General features: G+C 41.3%; 1 protein-coding gene across 1 annotated transcript in view; it reads right to left on the reverse strand.

Annotated features, from left to right (window-relative positions):
- Positions 1 to 24829, reverse strand: part of LOC126458265 (exostosin-3) — a 154239-nt gene that overhangs the window by 108875 nt on the left and 20535 nt on the right. Inside the window, exons 3-4 of the mRNA XM_050095189.1 lie at positions 11893 to 12019; positions 6684 to 6835 (exon numbers count right to left, since the gene is read on the reverse strand). Coding sequence (XP_049951146.1) covers positions 6684 to 6835; positions 11893 to 12019 — 279 coding nt within the window. The remainder of the gene's footprint in view (positions 1 to 6683; positions 6836 to 11892; positions 12020 to 24829) is intronic.

A 24829-nucleotide genomic window follows, 5' to 3' on the forward strand; every position in this document is an offset into this window, starting at 1 on the left:
TCTCAGCAGCACACTGTACGCCTTGAGACTGACAGGTTTTTTATACAGGTTTTTATCATCCTCACGATCCGGACGGTCAAGCCAACATCCCCATTCCCAGCGACACACAATGTTCCCCCGTCACGCTGCATGGTGTTTGCTGAAACATGCCCAGAGCTTACCAGTCCCCAACTCAAAAAGCCCAGGGTCACAAAGTCCGTATCCAACAAACAAATGCTGAGCCCCTGAGGGCAGATGCTCGTACACCTCCAGTGGCAGACGCTACAAGAGATGTGTTGTACACTACAGCATGATTTGCTGTAAAAATTCCATGAATATACTATTCTAAAGCATCAACTAACACACTGTGACATCTTTCAAAACGATCATGGAGGTAAAATCAAAGAGAATTGAGCTCTTACCTAAGGTCATTCTTGTGAACTGTGATTTCTGTGAACTGTGTTTACCAACAAACCAAGTATTTTGAATTACTGTTTCTACTTATCTATTAATATGTGGACCATAGAATCTTTAGCACAAGTGAACAAGGGACCAATCTTCTGGATTGGTCTCCAGCCAATATAATTCATCATTGTAATCGATCAGATCCAGTATATGGATTTGTGATGTCATTTAACTTATGGGGACTCAGATTTTAATTGATTTTAGACGTACAATTATAGATAATGCTGCAAGGCTCTCTACAAAATCAGCAATGGAAGGAATGTGTGCAAAACACTAACTGGAAGTAGGGTAGGACGACTAGTAAGGACAGGAAAATTTCGTAAAAATGATAACAGGAAAAATAACACACAAAATGGGCAGTTTTTAGAGAGAAAATGGGAATTCCACAGGAGAACTTCATTCTAGTTGTTGTGACTTGCCGATCTTTCAAAGTGCCGCTGCACAGTTATGCGCATCCTCTACATGCAGCGCTGTCTGCCAGCCATGCAGCAGCAGCGCCACCTAAGTGGCCAGCCAGCGGCCGCTAGACTCGGACTCAGTTATGATTTGACTGTTAAAGTGTACACACATCTTACTCTGTTTACTCGATCTTTGACTTTCATGTATTGCGTCTTCCTTGAAATATATTTGTTCAACTTGAAGTTATAACAATTGGCAATGAGGTAGTGATTTTTCTTTTCCATCGTTGACCCACATGTTTCCATGGCTACTTTAGAGCAACTATTGTAAGGTCTCATTGAACAGCAAACACTTCTCACAAATGCGATTCGTGATTTCGTCGCGGCATCAAATGCCAGGCGTCTCTCGTCGTCCTCTCTAGCTCCTTTTCCTCCTTCCGATAAGACGGCGGAAGACTGGTCTGATTACGAAAAACGTTTTCAACAGACACTTCTTGGCATTTCATGTCGCGGACAAACAAACATGTAAGTCTCTGTTTCTTTCATGGATTTCACCTCAAATGTATCAGTTGTTGTCGCAATTGGCTCCTTCAAAAGATTCTGTGTCTTTGTCCTTTGCTGAAATGTGTTCACTTCTGTCCGTCTATTTTCAAAAGCAGACGCAAGTGGTAGCCTTCTGTGTTGCCTTTTATCGTCGTCAAAAACAACTGAATCAATCCTATCGCGCTTGGGCTGCTAAACTTCACGGCCTCAGTAGAAAATGTCAATTTGTTACTGAAGTTCACAAAGAATCCTACGCCGATTCCATGGTACGGGATGCTTTTATCCGATCGGCGCCTGACAAAGAAGTTAGGCAACGTGCCCTTTGGTTGGCAAATCCGACTCTAGATGAGGTCTTGTCCATCGCTCAGTCTTTTGAAATTTCTCGCACCGCTGGAGTGCAAATAGAGGCATGAAGCGACGTCGGGGAAATACAACCTCTGTGTGATGTTGACGAATGGTGTGGCGTGTCCCCACCGGCTGACGTGGCTGCAGTATGCTCCCAAGCGCAGCCTCGGCCTAACCGTAAACAACCCACTAAGAAACTGCAGCAAAACCCACAGCAACTTCCTTCATGTCCGCGGTGTTTTACGAAACATTCATGAGAAGATTGTCCACAACATTGGGCCGTGTGTCACAAAAAAAAGGGGGTCATGTGTCATCCGTTTGCAAATCCCACCGCATACATGATGTTCATGAACATGACGCTGATTCTGATTCTGTGTTGTCTGTCGATTGTACTTCTTCCCTTTCAGGGAAGTTATTCCTCACTGTCCAAATACTTGGTCGACATGCTCGCATGCAGGTGGATACTGGTTCTGCTGCCAGTATCATCAATTCTCAGATGTATGTTCTGTTGGGTTCTCCAGTCCTGTCACCTGTCACTAGGCAATTATGGACTTACAATAAACAGAAGATTTCTCTCTTGGGACAATTTGATGCTGAGGTATCTTACAAATCTGTCGTTCGACCTGTTCCCGTATTTGTGGTCGACCATAGTAACGTGGAGAATCTTTTTGGTTTCGACGCCTTTCACGTTTTTGGGTTCTCCATAGATGACTCTGTCAATATCGTCTCTGATGCTATTCCTCAGGCTCAATTGGATTCCTTGTCGACGACATTTTCGTCCCTTTTTTCTGCTGTGTTAGGCCGTGAAAACGACTTTGAAGCTCATATCAAGCTCAAACCCACTGCTCAGCATAAGTTTTTTCGGGCAAGGCCCCAAGGCCCATTCCTGGGGCCCTTCGTGATCAGGTCAAATGGGATCTGGATCATCTCACTGCTTCAGCGGTCTTGCTTCCTGTCACTTCCGTTGCTAAGCTAAATGGTGATATTCGTCTCTGTGGCGACTTCAAAGCCACTGTAAATGCTCAATGCCTTATCGACACTTACCCTATATCTCGACCTGAAGAATTGTTCACTAAACTTGCTGGAGGCCAGTATTTTTCTAAACTTCACCTGTCAGAAGCTTATCATCAACTTCCTCTCGACACTGCTTCCCAGCAGTTTCTGGTCCTTAACACGCCTTTCGGCCTCTATCAATACCAACGATTGCCATTTGGGGTTGCCAGTGCCCCTGCTCTCTTTCAGCAATTCTTGGAACAATTATTGCTCACTGCCCCTGGGTGTATAAATTACCAGGATGACATTGTTGTCACTGGCTCCACCACTGATGAACATCTTCAAAATCTCCGCGCACTTTTTCATGTCTTACAGACTGCCGGTCTTAAGTGTAATCTTTAGAAATCAAAATTTTTTCAGTCATCTATCACGTACTTGGGGTTTCAAATCTCTCGGGATGGTATTCGTCCGCTTCAGCAAACCGTCGCTGTGATCAATGCCCTTCCTCGCCCTACATCTGTTAAGAAACTGCAGGCCTTCTTGGGGAAAATAGCATACTATCACAAGTTTTTAGCGTCTGCTGCTTCGGTGGCTCAGCCGTTGCATCACCTGTTGCATAAAAATGTGCCTTTTCACTGGTCCGCATCATGCGATGCGGCTTTCCAGAAATTGAAGACTATGCTGAAACAGGCCCCGTGCCTGGCTACTTATCGACCTGGCCAACATCTTGTTCTTGCCACGGACGCCTCTCAATATGGGGTCGGTGCAGTCCTTGCGCACCATTTTTCTGATGGTTCTGAACAACCCATTGCTTATGCCTCCAAAATGCTCACAGATGCCCAACAAAAGTATTCCCAAATTGAAAAAGAAGCTTTGGCCATTATTTATGCTCTTCATAAGTTTGGTGTTTTTCTCTATGGATCCAAATTTCATCTTGTTACGGATCACAAACCACTTGTTTCCTTGTTTCATCCATCAACGTCACTTCCCGACAAGGCTGCACACCGCCTCCAGCGTTGGGCTCTTTACTTGTCTCGTTTCAATTATGAGATTCATTTCCGGCCGACGGCTCAACATGCGAATGCTGATGCACTGTCTCACCTTCCCATGGGTCCTGATCTGGCATTCGATGGGGACGAACTTTTGTGTTTCCACATGGGTGTTGCTGAGCAGTGGGTTGTGGACAGGTTCCCCATCACCGGGGACAGGCTGGCGGCTGCTACGGGTTCTGACCTTACCCTCTCCCGGGTTTTACACTTTATTCAGAAGGGCTGGCCAGATTGTCCGTCCGCTAAGACTTCTGATCTGTTGCGGAACTACTACGCTTTGCGTTACCGCCTCATGGCTAGGGATGGCGTTATCCTCCTTTCCACCGAAAATGCTTCACCACGTGTTGTGGTACCTGCGTCTTTGCGTGCTTCGGTCTTGCACCTCCTTCACCAAGGGCACTGGGGTGTCTCTCGCACAAAATCTCTGGCCCGCCGACATGTGTACTGGCCTGGCATCGACTCTGAAATCACACACATGGTCGTTGCCTGTGGCCCTTGTGCGTCACAGGCCACCGCCCCAAAGTCATCTTTGTCACCGTGGCCTTCGCCTGAGAAGCCCTGGGAGTGTATTCATGCTGACTTCGCGGGACCTTTTTTAGGTACTTATTGGCTTCTCGTTACTGATGCCTACTCTAACTTTCCTTTCATTGTCCGTTGCATGTCGCCTACCACTGCGACAACCACCAATGCTCTAGCATGCATTTTCTCTTTGGAAGGCTTTCCCTCTACTCTTGTTACTGATAATGGTCAGCAATTTGCCTTTTCCGATTTTGCGGATTTTTGTGCCTGTCATGGCGTCATGCACGTCACGGCCCCTCCGTTCCATCCACAGTCAAACGGTGAGGCTGAACGACTGGTCCGCACATTTAAGGCTCAGATGAGGAAACTCCTGACTTCTTCTGCTGCTGATGATGCGCTTCTCCAATTTCTGGCTTCTTACCGTTTCATCCCCACTGGTGACCACAGCCCGGCTGAGCTCTTACATGGCTGACAGCCCCGCACGCTACTTCATCTTCTGTGGCCTTCCACCTCACGGCTGCGGGTGCCTTCGCTTGGCCGGTTCACCGCCGCCGACCTTGTATGGGTACGGAGATATGGCAGGCGGCCAAAATGGAGTCCTGGCCGCATCTTACGACACCGTGGCCAACGCCTGTATGAAATCCAGATGGACATGGGTGTTGCAGTGCGTCATTCGGCACAGCTTCGGCCTCGTGTGCCAGCAACGCCTGTTCCAGATGCCGCTACACCACCTTCGGCTCTACCTGACGCTTGGGATCCTGGAATCTCTCATTACTCACAACTCAGTCCTCTCACCATCATATCAGTGCCAGCACAAGAACTGACGCCACCAGGAGATGTGCCCATGCAGGAACCAGATGACCATCATCTGTCGGAGCAACTCTACTCGCCTCCTTCTCCTATGGACGCGGACACATCGCCCATGTTTCCTGTTATAACAACCGGACTTGCCGCAACGGGCAGATTGGTACACGGGGCCCCCAGGTGGAGGAGGAGGAGGAGGAGACGAAGAAGCAGAAGATGAAGAATTATATTAATTTCAAAATACCAAAGAGGTCATTAAGTGTACCTGGAATTTAGTGGAAAAGCTAGTTTCAATATCAGTGTGAAATGTGGAGGTTGTGAAACATCTCGTGTCATACTGAAGCCAAATATAGAATAAGGTGGTCATTCCACGCTGTACTGAAGCTCTGAGGTATTGACAGTGCATTTCAGGAGAGAACTATCTTCTGAAAAAATTTCAGTGTTGTGTGGTTGCTGAGTTATTTTTCTGTAATTGATTAGATTTAAAGGTTTTAACGTCAATGATTTCCTTTTTTCCAGTAATCTCAATAAATGTGATATGTGATGTCAACAAATACAATGTAACTGATAGGCACTTCTCATTTCGAAAATAACTGTGAAAACAATTAAATAAGAAAAAATAAGGAACATGTGGTACTTCATAAATAAAGATACACAAACTAATAAAAGAATTGGCAAAAAAGACACCAACATTGGGAGAAAAATTCGCCAAAATTTATCAAATCTGTCCTAAAATAACACAGAAATTGGCAAAATCTCACTAAAATTAGCAAAAAATAGCACTACATTTGCAAAACAAAATCACTGAAAGTGGCAAAAATAGTACTGAATTCAGCCAAATTAGCATTGACTCTGGCAACCAAAAATCAGCCATAAAATGAAACCATTTTCTCCTGTCTCTAATGATAGGACACATGTTAAGGACATCTGGGAATAGCTTCCATGGTACTAGAGGGAGTTGCAGAGGGAAAAATTTCTAACAGACGAAAAATATTGGAATACAAAGAACAAATAATTGAAGATTTTGATGTAAGTGTTACTATGCTATGAAGAGATTGCCAGAGGAGAGGAAATTATGGTGGGTCACATCAAACCACCAGCCAGAAGACTGTTTAATCAAATATCCTCCTCCCCCTCCCCCCCACACACACACACAGAATGATAAGCTGACAATCATTTGGAACCTCACCACTAACAAATGTGAGACCATGGCACCAGCACCTTAACCACTCCCTCTCGCATCAGTTCAATTCGTCAGTTATGTTGGTAATAAAATTAAATTAAAACGAGGATACTCTCTCTCTACATACTCTTTGATTCCTTCGGTGTGCTCTAACACACAAGCAGAAGCTATTATCCTCATATTTACAGTGGGCCTATCATGTATGCAAGCATATTTTTATCAATCATACACAAAGACTACTGAATAAAATAAGAATCTAATTTGTGATACCTCAAGTATTTTTACAAACTATTCAAAGAATAATAGAAACATATATGTCATACTAGTGTCACATGTAGAAAATGTGGTACAAGCAATATGTTATCTTACATCTTCTATAGAAATAAATAAATACAGTTGACAGACCTGCTCCACTGACATTTTTAATCTCTCAAGTTCAGTCTGTTCATGGTGAAGTTCCTGCTTCAATTCATCGATCTTCTGCGTAAGGCTGACAACCTCAATCTGTAGCTTTTGACGTCGAGATTCTAAATCTCGAAGTTCTGCGCTGACCGAACCTGGTCATAGAATAAATGATCTAAACACACTGAAAAAATTTGCTATTAAATAACAATAAACAGAATAGAATAGAATTTATTGTCTGGTAACATACAATTTCAAGCCATTGACTTAATGTACAGGAGACTCGTAAAACACAAAAACTGTTTTACAATGTTCCTTATAATATCAGTAATATTATATACAGTACTGAATAATTACTTAATGAAGCAATTAATAATTTTTCTTCAAAAGTAATTAACTTTTAAAAACTAACAGTCCTAAGCATTTGTTCTCTCCTGCTCAAATTTTCAGATTGTCATTTATGAATTCTTCTACTGAATAGTAAAATTTCTGCATTAGTTTCTCAAATAAGGATTTTTTCAATGTTTCTAAATTTATGTTCAGCAATTCTCTTCCTCTCACTTTGTTGTAAATTTTCACACCCATATAAAGTGGAGTTTGAGCGTAAAGTTTTAAATGGTGGGTGGGCAGCATAAATTTATTTCAATTTCATCATGTTGAAAATTATTTGCTACAAATAAATCAGGGTTACAGTGTACAAAGATAATCAGATCATATATGTACAATGAGGGAACACTTAACATACTTAGATCTTTTAGGAGTGGGTGACATTATTTTCTTCACCCTACATTATGCATATTTCTAATGATGTTTTTCTGAAGTTTTAGTATTTGACACATATGGTTTGAGTTACCCCAAAATACAATTCTGTACCTTATTACTAACTCAAAGAAACTGTGATATACTACTTTTCTTATGTGCATAATGGTAGCATTGTGCAATATCCTCATTCCAGATTCTAGGCTATTTAATTTATTTGCAAGGTACTGTATACGTGATCCCCACGATAGATTTTTATCTAGTTGCATTCCTAGGAATTTCACAACAGCTAGCTTCCTGAAAATCCTGGTTTTTATGACTGACCTGAATATCATTTAATTTTGCTTGTTTTGTTTTGAACTGCATTAATTGAGTCTTTGCCATGTTTAATTTTAACCCATTTAAATCAAACCAGGTATCTAATTTTTCTTAAGTACTTAATACAGTTTGCAGAATTTGATCAGTACTGTCACTTTCAATGATTACATATGTGTCATCTACAAATAAAACTGAGTGACACTCAATATTAAGTGGCAGATCATTTATGTAAAACAAAAACAGAATGGAACCTAAGACAGAACCTTGCGAAATGGTTTTCCACTTTGAAGTATAAGTCCCTCTCTCTGATGATATAACCACTCTGTCTTCGGTTAGTTAGATAGGACTTAAACCATTCTAATAGCATGCCCCTAAGTCCATACTTTTCCAATTTACAGAGTAGCAAGAAGTGATTCGCACTATCACAGGCCTTTGATAGGGCACAAAAAATTCCTGTGTCATGCAGTGAGTTGTCTAGAGATGAGCTAATTTTATCAACAAAATGATTTATAGCAGATACTGTGGTTTTGCCTTTTTGAAATCCATAATGATTTTTTAAAACTATTTTAAATTTATCTATGAAATTTTGAATTTGTATGGTGACTACCTTTTCAAATATTTTTGATTGTGATGGAAGAAGAGAGACTGGGCAATAGCTTCCCATACATGCTTTTGTGCCTTTTTTAAATAGTGGCTTAACTACTGCGTACTTCAGTGTGTCTGGAAAATAACCTCCTTGAAGGGACTGGTTAACTATTGTAGTTAGTGGCTGCGCAATTATTTTAGACACTGTTTTTAACACTTTTCTTGTTATCCCATCCCATCCTGCTGATGTTTTACTTTTTAGTGATGTATCACATTTTCTATATCTTTTACAGTAGTTTTAGTAAATGTACTGAACTATTCACCTTCAAATTGCTCCATGTTTCACTTCCATACATGGCTACACTCCATACAAATACTTTCAGAAATGACTTCCTGACACTTAAATCTATACTCGATGTTAACAAATTTCTCTTCTTCAGAAACACTTTCCTTGCCATTGCCAGTCTACATTTTATATCCTCTCTACTTCGACCATCATCAGTTATTTTGCTACCCAAATAGCAAAACTCCTTTACTACTTTAAGTGTCTCATTTCCTAATCTAATTCCCTCAGCATCACTCGACTTAATTAGACTACATTCCATTATCCTCATTTTGCTTTTGTTGATGTTCATCTTATATCCTCCTTTCAAGACACTTTCCATTCCATTCAACTGCTCTTCCAAGTCCTTTGCTGTCTCTGACAGAATTACAATGTCATCGGCGAACCTCAACGTTTTTATTTCTTCTCCATGAATTTTAATACCTACTCCGAATTTTTCTTTTGTTTCCTTTACTGCTAGCTCAATATACAGATTGAACAACATCGGGGAGAGGCTACAACCCTGTCTTACTCCCTTCCCAACCACTGCTTCCCTTTCATGCCCCTCGACTCTTATAACTGCCATCTGGTTTCTGTACAAATTGTAAATAGCCTTTCGCTCCCTGTATTTTACCCATGCCACCTTTAGAATTTGAAAGAGAGTATTCCAGTCAACATTGTCAAAAGCTTTCTCTAAGTCTACAAATGCTAGAAATGTAGGTTTGCCTTTCCTTAATCTTTCTTCTAAGATAAGTCGTAAGGTCAGTATTGCCTCACGTGTTCCAGTGTTTCTACGGAATCCAAACTGATCTTCCCCGAGGTTGGCTTCTACTAGTTTTTCCATTCGTCTGTAAAGAATTCGTGTTAGTATTTTGCAGCTGTGACTTATTAAACTGATACTTCGGTAATTTTCACATCTGTCAACACCTGCTTTCTTTGGGATTGGAATTATTATACTCTTCTTGAAGTCTGAGGCTATTTCGCCTGTCTCATACAGCTTGCTCGCCAGATGGTAGAGTTTTGTCATGACTGGCTCTCCCAAGGCCGTCAGTAGTTCTAATGGAATGTTGTCTACTCCCGGGGCCTTGTTTCGACTCAGGTCTTTCAGTGCTCTGTCAAACTCTTCACGCAGTATCTTATCTCCCATTTCGTCTTCATCTACATCCTCTTCCATTTCCATAATATTGTCCTCAAGTACATCGCCCTTGTATAAACCCTCTATATACTCCTTCCACTTTTCTGCTTTCCCTTCTTTGCTTAGAACTGGGTTTCCATCTGAGCTCTTGATATTCATACAAGTCGTTCTCTTATCTCCAAAGGTCTCTTTAATTTTCCTGTAGGCAGTATCTATCTTACCCCTAGTGAGATAGGCCTCTACATCCTTACATTTGTCCTCTAGCCATGCCTGCTTAGCCATTTTGCACTTCCTGTCGATCTCATTTTTGAGACGTTTGTATTCCTTTTTGCCTGCTTCATTTACTGCATTTTTATATTTTCTCCTTTCATCAATTAAATTCAATATTTCTTCTGTTACCCAAGGATTTCTACCAGCCCTCGTCTTTTTACCTACTTGATCCTCTGCTGCCTTCACTACTTCATCCCTCAAAGCTACCCATTCTTCTTCTACTGTATTTCTCTCCCCCATTCCTGTCAATTGTTCCCTTATGCTCTCCCTCAAACTCTCTACAACCTCTGGTTCTTTCAGTTTATCCAGGTCCCATCTCCTTAAATTCCCACCTTTTTGCAGTTTCTTCAGTTTTAATCTACAGCTCATAACCAATAGATTGTGGTCAGAGTCCACATCTGCCCCTGGAAATGTCTTACAATTTAAAACCTGGTTCCTAAATCTCTGTCTTACCATTATATAATCTATCTGATACCTTTTAGTATCTCCAGGGTTCTTCCATGTATACAACCTTCTTTCATGATTCTTAAACCAAGTGTTAGTTATGATTATGTTGTGCTCTGTGCAAAATTCTACCAGGCGGCTTCCTCTTTCATTTCTTAGCCCCAATCCATATTCACCTACTATGTTTCCTTCTCTCCCTTTTCCTACACTCGAATTCCAGTCACCCATGACTATTAAATTTTCGTCTCCCTTCACAATCTGAATAATTTCTTTTATTTCATCATACATTTCTTCAATTTCTTCGTCATCTGCAGAGCTAGTTGGCATATAAACTTGTACTACTGTAGTAGGTGTGGGCTTCGTATCTATCTTGGCCACAATAATGCGTTCACTATGTTGTTTGTAGTAGCTTACCTGCATTCCTATTTTCCTATTCATTATTAAACCTACTCCTGCATTACCCCTATTTGATTTTGTGTTTATAACCCTGTAGTCACCTGACCAGAAGTCTTGTTCCTCCTGCCACCGAACTTCACTAATTCCCACTATATCTAACTTCAACCTATCTCCTACATAGCTATTTATAAAGATTTTGTTACATAATTCAGAAATGAGCAGGATTTACACAAGTTTTATGCTCTATCCTGTGGCACCTGTTTCAGATTTGATCACTGACCATAATGCCTTTGATGTGTTTTCACTATCCTATATACATCTATTACTTGCCAGTTCTTTGGCTGCCTTTACAACTTTTTTAAAAAAAAATTTGTAATTTTTTACATAGGTAACAAACTCAGGACTTTTGTTATGTTTTAGTTCCGTAAGTAGCCATGTTTTTCTTGCACTAGAGATTTTTATTCCTTCAGTAATCCACTTTAATTTATTTCCTACTTTTTATGATGTACAATAAGAAGGACAGCAACTTTAAATATCAGTGTCAAGTGTGCTGCAGTTGCACATATACAATTTATGAGAATGACTAAGTTTCAAATTTCATATAAATCAAAACAACTTACTCAATCAAGAAATCAGAAATGTAACATACTAAAAAGTGCTTGAAACATAATAGCTTCAAGACAGTCAAGAAAATTATGCCAGACCAAAACGCATTATTAAGTTTGTACATGAGCATGTGTTACATCGTGTTGGCATGTAGTACTATGCTTTTGATACACCAATCCCATGGCTCCAACACTTTCAAACAAGTTAATAATGCAATTCTCCATGCCCAATGTTGGATCTGCTCCCTCCCCATGTGTTATCATTACCTTGTAAAAGCCAGTCAGTCACTGATAACAATATTTTATTGCTTATTGAAAACTATCGAAAACTGATCATCAAAGAATATGACAGAAGAAATTTCATGATCAAGCACACACCTTTTATCCTCAACATTTCTTCAATCCTTAACTTTAAATCGGAAGCTTTCATTGTGCTGAAATCCTCAAAAGCTTCCAACTGAGAGCGGGTTCTATGTACATCGCCATTTGGTGCATTGCTCTCGACCTGAGAGAGAAAAAAAAAACTAGGATAATGTAACGAAACAACAATCAATGAATAAATGAATCACTCAAAATACCAGTAAATGATTTAAACATAACCATACTGATAAAAAAATCTTACCTGGTAGTGTTAAATTTTTACCATTCCCCCTCCCCCCCCCCCCCCCCTCATGAATTCCTATTGACATATTCCACATTAACTTCAGACTATACATCACACACAGGAGATGATCTCAAGACGATATTAATCAAAGAAACCCCAGGTTGGAATATCAACAATGTAGTAAAGATGACACATTAAGTTGCAGGCAGGCAGAATTAAAAGACATATAAGCTTTGTGCCACAGCCTTTGTCAGAAAAAGAAAGTGAAACACACACCATTCATTCATCAGAGGTACAAACTGCCAGAGTTGGTGGTCATGTATGTGTGTGAAGTATGTTTGCTTGTGTAAACGAATGGTGTGTGTTTCTCTTTCTTTTTCTGATGAAGGCTGCGGCCGAAAGCTTATTTGTGTCATTTAATTGTGCCTGTCAGCAATTTAATGAGTCATCTTTATGGTAAGTAACAATCTTTTTCTACACTGTTGATATTTCAAGACTACATTGGTAATATTCTAAGAGTTCAGCAAAATAAAAATTTTCAAATTGATTCTCTGACATATAAATTGAATAAAATTTCAGTAATGGAAGGAGCAACACTTCTTTCTGGGCAAGATTTTGACTCTTATGGCCAATTACAAACAAGCTACACAATAATCACCAATACTCAAAATTCTGTACTCAGCAGAAACGTACCTTACATATCCATGATAGATAGCTTCATGTTCCAATATAATGAAAAAGAAAGTCGCTATTCATCATATAGCAGAGATGCTGAGTTGCAGATAGGCACAACAAAAAGATTGTCACAAACAAAGCTTTTGGCCAGTAACACCTTCATCAAAAATAGACAGTAGATAACACACACACACACACACACACACACACACACACACACACACACACACACACGACTCATGCACACATGACTGCAGTCCCAAGCAACTGAGGAAACACTACGAGCAGCAGTACCAGTGCATGACGGGAGTGGCGACTGGGTGGGAGGAAGGAGGAGGCTGGCATGGGGATGGGGAGGGATAGTAGGGTAGGGGTGCCGGACAGTGACTTGCTACTGGGAAGCATGCAGTGACGAGGTGGAGAAAGGTAGGGCAGCTATGTGCAGTCAGAGGACAGTAATGTCCTGCCCACTATCCTTCCTACACCTCCCACAGTGGTATTCTGCCGCCCACCGAACCGACACAATATACTTGTCCATCCTTTCACAATCCCTGCTCCCAACCCCTTACCTCATGGCTCATACCCCTGTAATAGACCTAGTTGCAACACCTGTCCCATACATCCTCCAACTAACACCTACTCCAGTCCGATCACTATCATCATCTATCCCATCAAAGGCAGGGCTACCTGTGAAACATGTCATGTGATCTACAAGTTAAGCTGCAACCACTGTGCTGCATTCTATGTGGGCATCACAACCAACAAGCTGTATGTCTGCATGAATGGCCACCGACAAACTGTGGCCAAGAAACAAGTGCACCACCCTGTTACTGAGCACGCCGCCAAACATGATATCCTTCATTTCAATGACTGCTTTACAGCCTGTGCCATATGGATCCTTCCCACCAACACCAGCTTTCCTGAACTCCGCAGTTGGCAAATTTCCATGCAATATATCCTATGTTCCCACAACCCTCCTGACCTCAATCTTCGTTTAGTCATTGTCCTCTCCCACCCACCCACTTCCCTGTCCCCATTCCAGCACTACACAGTCCTCATTCCACCCAGTCTTTTATTTCTTGAATGAATTTTATCCATAGTGCATGCTGTCAAACTCCATGACTGTTCCTTTATAGGGTGTAGAAAAATATCCGCTACCAGTCACAATAAAAGGTTATTTATTTGTCACACGACCAGTTTCGGGCTTGTGCCCATCCTCAGGTGTTTATACATTCATGTAGATGTTTATACTGTTGGAGATCACTGTATACACTGCATCCAGCAGTATAAACATGTACATGAATGTATAAACACCTGAGGATGGTCGCAAGTCTGAAACCGATCGTGTAACAAATAAACAACCTTTTATTGTGACTAGTAGCAGATATTTTTATTTCTCCCCCACCCAACCCACCCCACCTCACCCCTGCCGTCTGTCTAACCCGCTGACTGCACTTAGCTGCCCTACCCTCTCTCCACCTCGTCCCTGCGTGCTCCCCAGCAGCATGTCACTGTCCGCAACCCCTACCCTATTATCCCTCCCCACCCCAGCCTCCTCCTTACCCCCCCCCCCCCCCCCCCCCCCCCCCCGTCGCCTCTCCCATCACACATTGGTGCTGCTTCCCAGTGTGGCCTCAGTTGCCTGAGACTGCACTTGTGTGTGAGAGTTACGTTGCATTGCGTTTGCATTTGTGTGTGTGTGTGTGTGTGTGTGTGTGTGTGTGTGTGTGTGTGTGTGTGTGTGTGTGGTCCATTTTTGACAAAGACCTTACTGGCCGAAAGCTTTACTTGTGACAGTCTTTTTGTTGTGCCTATCTGAGACTCAGCGTCTATGGTGAGTAGCAACTTACCTTTTCATTACATTGTTACTTCCCATCCTGGATTTTACACTTTTTTGATAGTTTCATGTTCCATGGATCATTTTGCACGAGAAATTGTAATGATGTAGAATAAATTATTTTACATTCACATCAAAAATTAATTTGTAAATATGGTTACGCGACAGACATTTCTTAGGCTTTTTATTTTTTTTATTTTAATTTTTTGTTTAAATGTACAGAAATGAGATAGTAATTCCTACCCATCACCTTTTACACATTGCAACAATAGAAATTCTTCTATGGAATAGGAGTTGTCACGGAGAAACTTTTTCAGTTTGTTTTCAAATTTTACTTTGCAGCCTCTCAGAAATTTTATATCACTGGGTAAGTGATCAAAAACTTTTGTTGCAGCATTGTGTTCCCTTTTCTGTGCTAAAGACTACCTTAACGTGGAGTACTAAATCTCACTTTCCCTTCTGATATTGTAATTATGTACATCATTGTTCCTTTTGAAATGTTGTGGATTATTTACACCAAACTTCATGAATGAATAAATACACTGTGAAGCAGTAGTCCTAATGCCCAACTCCTTAAACAGGTGTCTACAAGATGATTGTGGGAGAGCACCACATGTTATTCTTATAGCACTTTTTAAGCAATGAGGACTTTCTTTCTTAAAGATGAGTTACCCCAGAATATCATTCCACATGAGATTACTGAATGAAAATATGCAAAAGATGTCAAGTAACCAATTTGTCTCTGCCCAAGATTAGCAATGTTTCTATGTACAAATGTGATGCATACAAATCATATTCCACATCCAATTTTTAGTACATATTTAAACAAAATGTTCTTTCCCCAGTTTAAATTCTCATTAATATGGACACCTGTGAATTTTGAAGTTTCCAGAGACAAAAATGAAATACTAATCTTTAATAATAAGTCAACACTACAATGAAAAAAGAATCAGCTGCAGACAGTTGTCGAAGAGAAAAAAATGAAAATACACACTTCAAAAAAAGTTTTGCACCACCCCGGTTCCCAGAACCCCTGAAGGTAGACGGTGACTGTGGATATTGTATCACATAGACAATTCCTCTGACTGTTCAGAGATGTCATTAAAACCACCCAAAGATGTAAACAACCATGCATGAGCAGCATCTACAAGACAGAGTGAGTGCATCAGCCGATCAGTTCCAGCCATTCCACCAGGAAGGAGACACACGCCTCGTGTTGTCTGTATTTCAACCATGCCTAGATGGTCAATACGGTGGTTCAATCGCATCCACATTGTTACTTTGTGCCAGGAAGGGCTCTCAACAAGGGAAGTGTCCAAGCTTCTTGGAGTGAACCAAAGCAGTGTTGTTCAGACATTTAGGAGATACAAAGAGACAGGAACTGTTGATGACATGCCTCGCTCAGGCCGCTCAAGGGCTACTACTGCAGTGGATGACTGCTACCTACGGATTATGGCTCGGAGGAACCCTGACAGCAACACCACCATGTTGAATAATGCTTTTTGTGCAGCCACAGGACGTCATGTTACGACTCAAACTGTGCGCAATAGGCTGCATGATGCGCATCTTCACTCCCGATGTCCATGGCGAGATCCATCTTTGCAACCACAACATCATGCAGCACAGTAAAGATGGGCCCAACTTGCCGAATGGACCACTAAGGATTGGCATCATGTTCTCTTCACCAATGAGTGTCGCATATGCCTTCAACCAGACAATCATCGGAGATGTGTTTGGAGGCAACCCAGTCAGGTTGAATGCCTTAGACACACTGTCCAGCGAATGCAGCAATGTGGAGATTCCCTCCTGGTTTGGGGTGGCGTTATGCAGGCCAACGTATGCCACAGGTGGTCATGGAAGGCACCATAATGGCTGTACGATACATGAATGCCATCCTCTGACCCATAGTGCATCCATTTTGGCAGTATATTCGCAAGGCAAGGCATTCGTCTTCATGGACGACAACTCACACCCCTATTGTGTACATCTTGTGAATGACTTCCTGCAGGATAAGGACATCGCTCGACTAGAGTGGCCAGCATGTTCTCCAGACATAAACGCTATCAAACATGCCTGGGATAAACTGAAAAGGGCTGTTTATGGACGACGTGATCCACCAACCACTCTGAGGGGTCTACGCCGAATCGCCATTGAGGAGTGGGACAATCTGGACCAACAGTGCCTTGATGAATTTGTGGATAGTATGCCACAACAAATGCAGGCATGCATCAATGCAAGAGGACATGCTACTGAGTATTAGAGGTACCGGTGTGTACAGAAACCTGGACCACCACCTCTCAAGGTCTCGCTGTATGTGTGGTTTTTAAGAACAATAAAAAGGGCAGAAATGATGTTTGTGTTGATCTCTATTCCAATTTTCTGTACAGGTTCCGGAACTCTGAGAACTGAGGTGATGCAAAACTTTTTTTGATGTGTGTATTACTCACTCAACATCCAGGTTGAGTAGGCATGTACAAGTCCGAATACAGGAATAAAATAAAAGCAATGGAATGATGCCAACAAGATTAAAATATCATGGTGGATAATAATGTCACAAAGGTATATAATCACAATGGATGAAAACAAAATATGGATGGTGTTTTACACAGTTACCTATGAAACTGGAATTACGAAGAAATGCAAAATTTAAAAAACAAAATGCAATTTCATTAAGACAAAGTCCCTGAGCAGTGTTTCATTCTACCATTTCTCTTTCTCCTCCTACTTCTGAGTCTTGAAAATTACATATCAACAAAACAGACATCTTTCTTGATGCATACAAATTGTATTCCACATCCAATTGTTAGTACAAATTTAAACAATGGGAAGTCCAGGTAGGAATATCGACATTATTATGAAAAGGATAGGCTGTCACTCACCATAAAGATGACATGCCGAGTTGCAGTCACGCACAATGAAAAGGCTGTTGCACATTTAGCTTTCAGCCAGCACCATCCTCACACAATAAAATGCACATACATCCACACAAATAAGCACACCTCATGCATACATGATCGCTATCTGCACCCACTGTTGCGAAATGCAGTGGTGTTGCATCGAACAGAAACATCAATCTCGAGTGGAGCAGGTAAGAGGGAGGTGTAACAGAGTAAGAGGAGAGGGGGGGGGGATAGGAGCCAGTGCTGCCTGGCAGAATGTGCAGGGTAGCTGGACAAGGCTGCCAGATGCAGCTTCCAAGAGGTTGCAGGAGAAGGAGGCAGGGTGGATTCGGGGGAGGGAGCATAAAATGGGGGGGGTTAAATGGAGAGTGAAGGGTAGATGGAGAGTGGAAAAGGAGAAGGCAGAGAAGGGAAAGAAATTGGTGGGAGCACTGGTAGAGAGTGGCAGAGAATGAGGGGCCCTGAATTGGGAGGAGGTGAAAGGAAAGAGGGGGTGGAAACTGTTGGATGGAGACTGTAGAAACAGTAGGTTACGCAGGTTGAGATCAGGAAAATTTCATAAGTGGAGAATGTGTTGAAAGGATAACACCCATCTGCACAGTTCTGAAAAGCTAGTGGTGGAGGAAATGATGCTGAGGGCCCAGTTTGTGAAGCAGCTCTTGAAATCAAGCATGTTATTTTCAGCTACATGTTGTGCCACAGGATGGTCCACTCTGCTCTTGGCCACAGTTTGGGGGTGGCAATTAATCCTAACGGACAACTGGTTGGTAGTGATACCAATACAAAAAGCTCTCCAGCGATTGCAGCAGAGCTGGTATATGACATGGCTGCTTTCACAAGCAGGCCATCCCATAATGAAGTAGGTTAAGCCTGTGACAGGACTAGAATAAATAGTGCTGTGTGGGCAGACTGGGCAGGTCTTACACCTTGGTGTTCTACAGGGATATTGTCCCTGTGACAGGGGGCTGGGATTGGGGCTGAAATAGCAAACTAAAACTACGTTAACGTACTGTTCCAACACCCTCCACCTGATAGTTTTAACGCCCTCTGTCCTACACCACCTCCTCAATTCACGGTCCCTCATCCTCACTGTGCACCACTCTCTGCCAATGTACTCATTGGTCTTTCTCCTCATCTCTGCCCCTCTCCTTTTCTGCTCTCCCCCTCCCCCTCTCCTGCACAGCCTCCCGACACTGCACCTGACAGCCTTGTCGGGCTATCGTCTACCAGCATGCTCTCCCGAGGCAGCACTGACTCCCCTGCCCCACCTGTATCCCGCTACTCCTCCCCCTTCTCCGCTCCACTCCAGGTTGCTGCTCATGTCTGATGTGACACCACTGCATTCTCACCAGAGTGGCCAGGGAGAACGATCTTGTTTGTGAGGTGTGCTTGCTTGTGTGAACATGCATGTGCGTTATTTTCTCAGGAAGGCTCTGGCCAAAAGCTAAACGCATAACAGTCTTTTTGTTATGCCTATCTGCCACTCAGCATCTCCGCTATATGGTGAGTAGCAACGGTCCGTTTCATGATGTTGTCATTATTCCAGCCTGGATTTTCCATTGTTTAATTTAAATGATTTAAGCTGCACATATCAGGAAAGTTCTCAGGAGGCATGACTCAACAGACAAGCATCTGAGTCATCAGTCTTCTGACTGGTTAGCAGGGACACACCGCGAATTCCTCTCCTGTGCCAACCACCTCATTTCAGAGTAGCTATTGCTAGATATATCCTAAACCCTGCCTTCCTCTACAGCTTTTACTCTCTACAGCTCCCTTTAGTGCCATGAATGTTATTCCCCGACATCTTAAGTGATATCCTACCATCCTGTTCCTTCTTCTCGTCAGTGTTTCCTGTATCACCCTTTCCTTTAAAATTCTGCAAGTAAGTTCTTCAATCCTTACCTTATCATTCCATTATTTTTCAATATTCTTCTGTAGCACCACATTTCAAATCATTTGATTCTCTTCTGTTCAGGTTTTCCCACAATCCATGTTCCACTACCATATAATGCTGTACTCCATACATACATTCTCAAAAACTTCTGCCTCAAACTAATGCCTATATCTGATATCAGTAATCTTTTCCTGGCCAGGAATACCCTTTCTGCCAGTGCTAGTCTGCTTTTTATTTCCTCCTTGCTCTACAATATTGATTATTTTGCTGCCTAGATAGCAGAATTCGTTAACCTTGTCTTCTTGATGCCCAATCTGGGGTTATGTTTCTCACTCTTCTCATTTCTGCTACTTCTCATTACTTTCACATTTCTTCGATTCACTCTCAGTTCACATTCTGCAATTCTTCTTCACTTTCACTGAGGATAGCAACATCACCAGCAAATCTTATCATTGATATCCTTTCACCTTGAATTTTAATCCTACTTTTAAACTTTTATTTTATTTCTGTCAGCACTTCTTCCAAGAATAGACTGAATAGCAAGGGCGAACAGCTATATCCCTACTTTACACCCTTTTTAATCCAAGCACTTCATTCCTGTTCTTCCACTCTTCTTGTTCCCTCTTGGTTGTTTTACATATTGTACACTATATTACCCATATTTTGCTATAGCTTATCCCTATCTTTCTCAGAATTTTGAGCATCTTGTACCATTCTACATTGTTAAATAGTTTTTCCATGTTGAGAATTCCTACGAATGTGTTTATTTTTCTTCAATCTTGCTGCCTTTATCAACCGTAATATCAGAACTGCCACTAGTGTCTTTACCTTCCTAAGGCCACACTGATATCACCTAACAGATCAATTTTCTTTTCCATTCTTGTCAGCAACTTGGATGCATCAGCTGTTACACTGATTGTGCAATAATTCTCACAGTTTCAGATCTTGAAATTTTCAAAATTGTGTGGATGATCTTTTTCCAAAAGTCTGATGGTATATCACCAGTCTCATACATTCTATACACCAATGTGAATGGTCATTTTGTTGCCACTTCATCCAATGATTTTAGGAATTTCAGTGAAATATTCTCTATACCTACTGACTTATTTGATCCTAAGTCATCCAAAGCTCTTTGAAATTCTGATTCTAATACTGGATCCTGTGTCTTTTCCCTGTTGATTCCATTTCTTCTTCTATCATTTCATCAGACAGATCCTCCCCACCACAGAGGACTTCAGTGTACTCTTTCCACCTATCTGTTCTCTCCTCTGCATTTAACAGTGGAGTTTCTATTGCACTCTTAATGTTACCACCCTTGCTCTTAATTTCACCAAAGGCTGTTTTGATTTTTCTATGTGCTATGTCAATCCTTACAACAATCATTTCTCTTTCAATTTCTTCACCCTTTTCATGCAGCCATTTTGACTTAGCTTCCCTGCACTTCCTATTTATTTCATTCATAAGTGACTCGTATTTCTTTGTTCCTGAATTTCTCTTAACATGTTTGTACTTCTTTCTTTCATCAATTCACTGAAGTGTTTCTTCTGTTACCCACAGTTTATTTGCTGTTTTCATCCTTGTAAATATGTTTTTCTACCTCAACTTCCACGATTGTTCTTTTTAGAGATGTCCATTCCTCTTCTTCATTCCTTACGATTTCTGCATCTCACTTCTTTGTGTGTTGACTCCTGCTGACTAGTATCTTAAACTTCAGGCTACTCTTATCATTGCTAAATTGCGATCCAAGTCTGTATCTGCTCTTGGGTATGCCTTATAATCCAATACCTGACTTCGGAACCTCTGCCTGACCATGGTGTAAAGTAAGTGGAATCTCCTGGCCTTTTCCAAGTATATCTCCTGCTCTTGTGATTCTTGAACAGATTATTCATTGTTACTAGCTGAAATTTATTGCAGGACTCAATTAGTCTTTCTACTTTCTTATTCACACAACCAAGCCCATATTTCCCATAAGTCTTTCTTCTACTCATCCTCCTGCAACTGCATTCCAGTCCTCCATGGTTATTAGATTTTCACCTCCCTTTACATACTGAATTAATCATTCAATATCTTTATATAGAAACTGCAAAAAGGTGGGAATTTAAGGAGATGGGACCTGGATAAACTGAAAGAACCAGAGGTTGTACAGAGTTTCAAGGAGAGCATAAGGGAACAATTGACAGGAATGGGGGAAAGAAAAACAGTAGAAGAAGAATGGGTAGCTTTGAGGGATGAAGTAGTGAAGGCAGCAGAGGATCAAGTAGGTAAAAAGACAAGAGCTGCTAGAAATCCTTGGGTAACAGAAGAAATATTGAACTTAATTGATGAAAGGAGAAAATATAAAAATACAGTAAATGAAGCAGGCAAAAAGGAACACAAACGTCTCAAAAATGAGATTGACAGGAAGTGCAAAATGACTAAGCAAGGATGACTAGAGGACAAATGTAAGGATGTAGAGGCTTGTCTCACTAGGGGTAAGATAGATACTGCCTACAGGAAAATTAAAGAGACCTTTGGAGATAAGAGAACCACTTGTATGAATATCAAGAGCTCAGATGGAAACCCAGTTGTAAGCAAAGAACAGAAAGCAGTAAGGTGGAAGGAGTATATAGAGGGTCTATTCAAGGCCAATGTACTTGAGGACAATATTATGGAAATGGAAGAGGATGTAGATGAAGATGAAATGGGAGATATGATACTGCGTGAAGAGTTTGACAGAGCACTGAAAGAGCTGAGTCGAAACAAGACCCCGGGAGTAGACAACATTCCATTAGAACTACTGATGGCCTTGGGAGAGCCAGTCATGTCAAAACTCTACCATCTGGTGAGCAAGCTGTATGAGACAAGCGAAATACCCTCAGACTTCAAGAAGAATATAATAATTCCAATCCCAAAGAAAGCAGGTGTTGACAGATGTGAAAATTACCGAAATATCAGTTTAATACGTCACAACTGCAAAATACTAACGCGAATTCTTTACAGACGAATGGAAAAACTAGTAGAAGCCGAACTTGGTGAAGATCAGTTTAGATTCCAAAGAAATATTGGAACACGTGAGGCTATACTGACCCTATGACTTATCTTAGAAGCTAGATTAAGGAAAGGCAAACCTACGTTTCTAGCATTTGTAGACTTAGAGAAAGCTTTTGACAATGTTGACTGGAATACTCTCTTTCAAATTCTGAAGGTGGCAGGGGTAAAATACAGGGAGCGAATGGCTATTTACAATTTGTACAGAAACCAGATGGCAGTTATAAGAGTCAAGGGACACGAAAGGGAAGCAGTGGTTGGGAAGGAAGTGAGATAGCATTGTAGCCTCTCCTCCCCGATGTTATTCAATCTGTATATTGAGCAAGCAGTGAAGGAAACAAAAGAAAAATTTGGAGTAGGTATTAAAATCCATGGAAAAGAAATAAAAACTTTGAGGTGTGCCGATGACATTGTAATTCTGTCAGAGACAGCAAAGGACTTGGAAGAGCAGTTGAACGGAATGGATAGCGTCTTGAAAGGAGGATATAAGATGAACATCAACAAAAGCAAAACGAGGATAATGGAATGTAGTCGAATTAAGTCGAGTGATGCTGAGGGAATTAGATTAGGAAATGAGACACTTAAAGTAGTAAAGGAGTTTTGCTATTTGGGGAGCAAAATAACTGATGATGGTCGAAGTGGAGAGGATATAAAATGTAGACTGGCAATGGCAAGGAAAGCGTTTCTGAAGAAGAGAAATTTGTTAACATCGAGTATAGATTTAAGTGTCAAGAAGTCGTTTCTGAAAGTATTTGTATGGAGAGTAGCCATGTATGGAAGTGAAACATGGACGATAAATAGTTTGGACAAGAAGAGAATAGAAGATTTCGAAATGTGGTGCTACAGAAGAATGCTGAAGATAAGGTGGGTAGATCACATAACTAATGAGGAGGTATTGAATAGGATTGGGGAGAAGAGCAGCTTGTGGCACAACTTGACTAGAAGAAGGGATCGGTTGGTAGGACATGTTCTGAGGCATCAAGGGATCACCAATTTAGTATTGGAGGGCAGCGTGGAGGGTAAAAATCGTAGAGGGAGACCAAGAGATGAATACACTAAGCAGATTCAGAAGGATGTAGGTTGCAGTAGTTACTGGGAGATGAAGAAGCTTGCACATGATAGAGTAGCATGGAGAGCTGCATCAAACCAGTCTCAGGACTGAAGACCACAACAACAACAACAACAACAACATCTTTATATACTTTCTCTGTCTTTGTATCTTCCAATATGCAACGTCTGCATGTATACCTGAAATACTGTTGTCAGTTTTGGTTTACGTCATGTCTGATGAGAACAACCCTGTCACTGAACTGTTCACAGTATCTCACTATCTGCCCTACTTTCCTATTCATAATGAAGCCTAGTCCCGTTAAATCATTTTCTATTGCTGTTGATATTACTCTATACTCATCTGACCAGAAATACTGGTCTTCTTTCGGTTTCACTTCACTGACCCTCCCATTAGACCTAAATGGAGCCTTAACATTTCCCATTTCAGATTTCCTACTTTCCGTACCACGTTCAAACTTCTGACATCCCACACCCCGACTTGTAGCATGTTATCCTTTTGTTGGTCATTCAATCTTTCTCTCATTGTTACCTCCCGCTTGGCAGTTCCCTCCCAGAGATCCATTTCAGCAGTGGTGAGGTTCGTACCAGGAATGCAGGATATTTTCATTACTAATCAAAGATACTACTCCTATACCAAACAGACAACTTTCATATATGGACAGAAAAACATGGCAGGAAACTTCAATTTATAGTAGGTATACAGGGTGTAAGTGAAAACTATTTACAATGTAACACAGTGGTGAGTGGTGCAGGTGTAGTGGAAGTCGAGATGAACAAATTTATGTAGGACACTTGGAGCCTACCCAGCTGTAGTGTGATGACGAAAATCCATGACAATTTAAAACTGTGTGCCAGACCAAGATTTGAACTTGGGACCTTTGCTTTTCACTATCTCTCTCCTACCTTCCAAACTTCATAGTAAGTCACAAGTTCAAGTTTCAGTCCAGAAAACAGTTTTGATCTGCCAGGAAGTTTCATATCAGTGCACATGCTGCTGCAGAGTGAATATTTCATTCTGGTAGTATGAAGATGTAGCACACAAAATCTAACAAGTCTCACCTACTGATCAGCTGCAAATACAAAGGAGGGAGGGAGTTTAATTGCAGCTGTCCGTCAAAAAATATGATGAAATTATATGAAATATAGCACATCACCTCCACATCTTCTCACTGGATTAACACATCAGATATTGTGGGTCAATGCCTACATGCAGCTACATCTACAAACATACTCCACACAGCAACATACAGCACATGGTACAGGGTACCTGCTACCATTGGCATCCATTTCCTTATTTTCTGTTCAAG

This window comes from Schistocerca serialis, chromosome 2, assembly GCF_023864345.2.
Source record: "Schistocerca serialis cubense isolate TAMUIC-IGC-003099 chromosome 2, iqSchSeri2.2, whole genome shotgun sequence".
Lineage (NCBI taxonomy): Eukaryota > Metazoa > Arthropoda > Insecta > Orthoptera > Acrididae > Schistocerca > Schistocerca serialis.